General features: G+C 38.3%; 1 protein-coding gene across 1 annotated transcript; it reads left to right on the forward strand.

The window, feature by feature from the left end:
* Positions 1-1,214: 1,214 nt before the first annotated feature.
* On the forward strand, positions 1,215-1,781 carry LOC149133209 (uncharacterized). The gene has a single exon (XM_089360508.1). It carries the CDS (start codon positions 1,215-1,217, stop codon positions 1,779-1,781), a length of 567 nt encoding a protein of 188 aa, XP_089216634.1.
* Positions 1,782-6,967: the final 5,186 nt, after the last annotated feature.

Here is a 6,967-nt window from a genome sequence, read left to right on the forward strand (position 1 = left end):
ATGGATCCAGGATGGCCACCACTAACACCAGTAACTCCTGCACAGATATCACACCCATATTCCTACTGAATATCGGGGTGCCTATTGCGAACAGGTAGCAGAGACAAATTTCTCTACCTGAAAGACCTTGCTGCATGCAATCCTTATGAGACACAGCACAAAGATCTCAAACCAGTTAAATAGAGAACTGAAAGATAGTAAAAAGTCTAAATTAAGACAGACACTGCTGGAAATTGAAAGCAAAATTAAACTCTCCCATGAAAAGGTAAGAGCAGAGAACGAGAAGAGAGCTGTAGAAAGTATAAAAACAAACCCCAAGACTTTCTATAAATTTGCAAAGGAAACCGCCACAGTACAAAATAGGACCCCTGCTCCAATTGAATGGCTCACTGACTGCGGACCCCAAAAGGATAAATGAAGTTCTCAGTGTACAATTTAAAGGTGTTTATACCCCTCTACTGAGTCATATGCAGATAAAAAAAAAACCTCAGCTGATATCTTTGACTATGCAACCCTGCAGAAAAAGCAGCAGCTATTACCTTCATTGACATTGAAGAGGAAGATATAATAGCGGCCATAGACAAAATGTGCTCAAACTCAGCAACCGGCTCCGATGGTTTCCCAGTTGTTCTCTTAAAGTCATATAAACAGGAATTAGCGGGACCACTTCGGATACTCTTCCAGAGTTTCCTTGCAAGTGTTAAACTTCCCAAAGAGCTAAAAGAAAGCATCGCCCTATCCATAAAGGTAGAGAAGAGGCCAAAATCTACAGACCCATCTCTCTGACTTCTTCACATATCAGCAAAGTCATGGAGCGAATCTGATTACATTCCTAGATAGAAACTAATTACATTCCTAGAAAGAAACTAATTACATTCCTAGAAGAAAATGACTTGCTGAACGATACTCAGCATGGCTTCTGTCCAGGCAGAAGCTGCCTCACACAGCTCTTACGGCATTATGACTGGGTCCTGAAGCAGTTGCTCGACCATTCAAATATCGTGATATATCTTGACTTTGTAAAGGTCTTGAACAAAGTTGATCATGGCATGATATGTCACAAGTTGCGAAACCTTGGTATAGCTGGTAAATTAGGAGAGTGACTGCATGACTTCCTAAACGATAGAAGTTAGACAGTTGCAGCCAATGGTGCACTCTCTAGGGAAACAAAAATTTTGAGCGGTGTCCCACGGGGAACTGTCTTAGGGCCATTAATGTTTATAGTAGCCCTCTTTGACATGCTCACAGTCACTCAGACAGCCACTGTCACTAGCTACGCCGATGATAAAAAATTATCACAGGCAATAAAGTATCCTAATGATGTCGTAAACCTGCAGAACGACCTTAATGCAATATACATGTGGGCAGAGCAAAATGATATGCAATTTAATGCTGAAAAATTTCAAACACTGCGCTATAAGATCACAATTGCTCTACAACCGGCATTTACAGGACCCGGAGGTACAACCCCAGAGTCACAAACAGTGAGAGACCTGGGCATCAGTATGTGTAATAATGCACTATTTCACATGCACATTACCAAGTTGGCAGCAAAGTGCAGACAACTGGTAGGATGGATACTAAGGACATTCAGGACAAGAGATCAAGAAGTCATGTTGACTCTACGGAAGACCTTTGTCCTCAGCCGCCTAGACTACTGCTCTCAGCTGTGGTCAGCACAAGGTGTGAAGCTAACAACGGAGCTTGAAGCAATCCAGCATCACTGCACTAAAAAGATTGTTACAGTCCAACAGATGAATTACAGGGAGAGGCTAAAATAACTACGACTTTACTCCCCAGAGCGCAGACGTGAGAGATATGTAATAATTTACATGTGGAAAATACTGGAAGGACTAGTACCTAATTTTGGCGTCAAGTGTTTTATGAATTTCTCATACTGGAAGCCATTGCATAGGACCAAAGGTACCGTCCAATGCATCTAATATAAGAACCAGATACTGCAATTGCCTAAGGTTCCGAGGACCACAGCTCTAGTATGCTCTGTTAAAATAATTGAGAAACTTGCACGATTGAGAAGCTGGACACTCTCCTATCCACAATACCAGACGAACCAATGGGTCGACATGAGACACAGTTGAGGGCTGCAGTGTCAAATTCCCTCATACACCAGAGGCGATCGAAAATTTTGATGGGATCGCATCAGTCGGAGGAGAGAAGCCACGGAAGGATTGTGCAGTGGGTGCAAAAAAAAAAATCATAGTGGTGCTCCAACATGACCACAGCCACCTGGCTGAAACACATTAAAAAAAGAATAGAAGAATATATATATATATATATTTATATATATTTATATATATATATATATATATATATATATATATATATATATATATATATATATATACACCTCTCCCTTTCTATCTTTTTCCCTCTCTCTTTCTCTCTTTAACACTTTCTTCAGTGTTCCCTTTGCTTCTGTCCCTTTGCCCTCCACTCTTTCTCTCGTCTCCCACTACCACGTGACCCGTGACCATTCACATCTCTCTCATCCATTTCCTTTTTCGCCCTACCTTTGACTCGGTCAGTCGCGTTTCTCTCTACTCTTCCATCTTTTCTTTTCACAGGATTCGTTTCCTTCACCTTTCATTCTGATTTTCTGTTTGCCCCTTTCTCGATTCCAGTCCAACAGGACATTTTACTTCGCGTTGCTTCATATTCTTCCATCTTGCGGCCGCTCGGCCTTTTTTCGTTGTATATGTATAATTATTTTATTTTGTCGTGTTTGTTTTCGTCAGTGTCCTGTACGTTCGATCGTTATTCCCAGTGGCTCCTCGCTGCTGGCGCCACCAAATATGAACAATATCATCATTAAAGGTGTGAAATTTTTATGCTCTTTTGGACGTTGATTGATCAGGAATTATCCACGAATTTTCCGTTTGTTGTGTTTTTGTTAAATTTTTGGAACATTATTTAATGTAACGCCATGCACATTTTTATGTATGTATGTATGTATGTATGTATGTATGTATGTATGTATGTATCTATCTATCTATCTATCTATCTATCTATCTATCTATCTATCTATCTAATATCTATATTCTTTCAATTTTTCTTTCGTGTTACTCGTTTCTCCATGCTGATCCTTTCTGACAGTAACCCTTATTTCTTTTTCCAGTTAAAGAATAACATATTTCGCATGTCTTCGAAACGAGAAGTTGTTGACAGGAGGTTATGGACAACACTGACCTCAGCAATCTTTCTAAGAAATGTGAACAAACATGCGCGTGCACAGACACATACACATACGCACATGCATAAATGCATATATAAATATGCACGTGCATGCATGAGTATATATATATGTACACACACACGTATATGCATGTGCGTGTATATATATATATGTATATATAGTAATAAAAGAATATATATATATATTTTAATTTATGTATATATTAATATTATCTTGGTTGAAAAACTTCGATAATGCAAATATGTTAATAGTTACCAGGGTAGCAAAAATCACACAAAAACTAGGATATCATACCCGGTTAATGGGTAGAAATTCCATGTTAAAGTGATGTATTTTGAGTAGATATAAAGAATAATAATAAATGGAGGAAAACGCATATAATTGACTATATGCGTTTTGCTCCATTTATTATTATTATTTATATATATATATATACATATATATATATATATTTGACAGGAAGGACAACAAAAGAAATAAAGAGAACTCGATATTATGCAAATAGAGGAATTTGTCTGTAAAAATATGTGACACTTATTCAGTAGCCATGATAAAACTCCGAGTTTCGGATGCCAGGGTGGGAGCCCATGCCAACATCTCTTCAGTTATCCGGCCAATTGAAGACAGGAATTTTCAATTGGCCGGATAACTGAAGAGATGTTGGCGTGGGCTCCTACACTGGCATCCAAAACTCGGAGTTTTATCATGGCTACTGAATAAGTGTCACGTATTTTTACAGATATATATATATATATATATAACAAATAATAAATGAGTATATGCATATATACGTACAGGTATGTGCTTACCTACGTCTACCTGTATATATAGGTGCATATCTGGGTACAGGACATTGCAAACAAAACGTAGACGAGAAAATAATAATAACCAGAATACAGAAAACACACAGGCCACATAGAGAACATTTTCCTTCATCAGCTACCCCCATTTTAACACCGGCGTTACGTAATCTGACCAATAAATATGCGAACCGTTGCCATAGTAACGAGTAACGAAGCTTAAACCGCTTGGTACAGATTGACCTTGAACTCTGCTGTGCATGCGCACTACGATTTAACGTTCTAGCTCACTTCCGCTGTTTACACCAGTGCTTGGAAGTAACGTGTGTGACGTGTGTTCGTCGCATTGACTATGACAGAGAAAGTTGAGTTGAGATTTTGCCAAAAGCTTGATGATACCTGCTCAGAGGCCGACGCAAAGTTTTCAGCAAGTTTTCATCGTTGTCGACACAATCAAGATGTGCAACTGAAATCGGAGTGTCTTTTGGTCTGCTGAAAGCAGTTTTGGCACAAATTTGACAGATACACGTCTCATACACAAATCTTCGGTGATAATGGACTGAACTGAACCGTAACTAATCTGCACATCCTCTGATAACTCACGGATTGTGATTCGACGATTTCCTCTCACAGCTGCTAGCACATCTGCGATGTTTTCCCCAGTTCCACTGGCTGCAGCTCTCCAAGAACGTTCGTCAATATTGACAAGTTTTCGGTCATCTTGGAAACGTCTGAACCACTCGTATACTTGTGTGGGCTCATACACTCCTCTGCATACACTCTCTGCAACTTTGCGTAGGCCTCTGAGCAGGTATCACCATGACAACATTCTCTGTCATGGTCAATGCGACGATCACTCGTTACACACGTTACTTTGAAGCACTGCTGTAAACAGCGGAAGTGAGTTGGAACGTTAAAACTTAGTGCACATGCACTACAGAGGTCAAGGTCAATCTGTGCCAAGCGGCTTTACTCTGCGTGCTTTAGCTACGCTACTATGGCAACATTCCAGATACTTATTGATCAGACCTAGTATATATGTGCGTGTGTGCGTGCGTGTATATATATATATATATATATATATATATATATATATATATATATATATATATATATATATATATATTCAAATATATACGCATATGCAAATACATATGTACATGCATTCATATCTCCAGTCTTCTCTTGTCTGAGGAACCGGAAACACTCCAGAAAAAACTGTAGAGTAACAGAGTATTGTATTAGTCTAAATAAACTGTATACCTACAGATGTGCACACACACATATCTATAAACATACATATACATATACACATGTACAAACACATATAAAAACGTATAAATATGCTTGATATGCCTGTCTTGACGCGACACTCTATTCAGATAAAAGTCCAGCACCGAACATATTATAGTTTCAAGCATCAGCTGTTAGACCTTCTCTTTCTTTTCATCACATTGTTTAAAAAGTGCCACTGAATCCCCTTACCCCTCCATCTTATCAGTTCTCTCCTTTGTTTCAATACAGTCTTCATTAATATAAACGGATTATGAAAATCGCCAACTCGTTAAACCGAAAGAGGAAACAACGAAAGAAAATAATTTCTGTGATAATAAAAGAATTTAAGATTATGATAATTGTTTAATGGAATAATTTAAGTCAAAAATTCTGTGGAAATGATTTAAACTAGTCAACATTATTTGAAAACACAGATAAAGCTAAAGCAAATGACATGAAAAAAATAAACATAAAACAAGAGTAAAATTACATTGTTTTGTCTTGGTATAAAAGATGGGCTGCAGCAAATATTCTGCTTAATACCACTGATTTGCTTGTCAGTTGTTTGACCTTAATTACTTGAGCATGTCTCTTGGTGGCTGACGATATGTGCATCTCTGATCATGAGCAGAAGTAGTGGGGGAGCATCATAGCCATATTTTGAGAGGAATTCTTTGGGGTTTGAATAATTCACCTTTGGAAACATGGATGTTTTGCTCAACATCTTAAACAAACCTTATTCAGAGACCTTTTGAGCAGGATGGGCTACTCGAACTGAAGAAAATTCTAACTGGGCCCCACCTGCGAGGTCATGCGCTGTTTATCTTGATATGAGATCACCATGTCACGCACATATGGTTGTGATGCATGTGCCTGGTGTACCCTTATCAGACTGGTAGTCATGATGGGTATAATGGGCTTCGTATATTTTACCCGTGTCACTTTGATGGCATGCACTGCTCTCTCACTCAATAATAATAATAATAATAATAATAATAATAATAATAATAATAATAATAATAATAATAATAATAGCTCCCGACAACTAAGGAACTATTGAAACAACGAATACAACTGAAATCCCAACGACTTTGCAGGTATGACAAGAGAATCAAAATTTATCGACAAAACAAGGTATTCAAGACGCATGCAAAGAAATTTTATGGGGAAAGTGGTAAAAAAATAAGATAAAAGTAAAGGAGCCACCTAAGACTGAGGAAATGGAAGAGTTCTGGAAGAAGATATGGAGCAACAAAGAAAAATATAATGCTGAAGCTGACTGGATAGAACGTGATAAAGTGAGACTGGATGAAGTTGAAGAGCAGAAATGGGAGGCAATAAGAATAGGAGAGCTAAGATGTTGTGTTCTTAGAAAGTCTCACGAATGGAGAACTACAGGACTGGACTGGATCTCTAACTTCTGGCTGAACTGTTTGACAGAAGTACACCAAAATTTCACCGCATCTTTAATTAATGTCATCCAGAACCCAGAGCAAATACCTGCCTGACTGACTGAAGGAACAACACACCTTCTACCAAAAACTGAAGACACGAAAAATCCAAAGAACTGCCGACCAATAACATGTCTCAACATCACCTACGAGATCCTCACATTCATACTAACTGAAAGAATATACACTTTCTTTGAACAGAACTCTATCCTTCCACAAGCTCAAAA

This window comes from Octopus bimaculoides, chromosome 11 (assembly GCF_046866305.1).
Source record: "Octopus bimaculoides isolate indiv1 chromosome 11, ASM4686630v1, whole genome shotgun sequence".
Lineage (NCBI taxonomy): Eukaryota > Metazoa > Mollusca > Cephalopoda > Octopoda > Octopodidae > Octopus > Octopus bimaculoides.

What these genes read in the sequence shown, in the direction of transcription:
- LOC149133209 (XM_089360508.1), top strand. Translation starts at nt 1,215, where the DNA reads ATGTTTATAGTAGCCCTCTTTGACATGCTCACAGTCACTCAGACAGCC.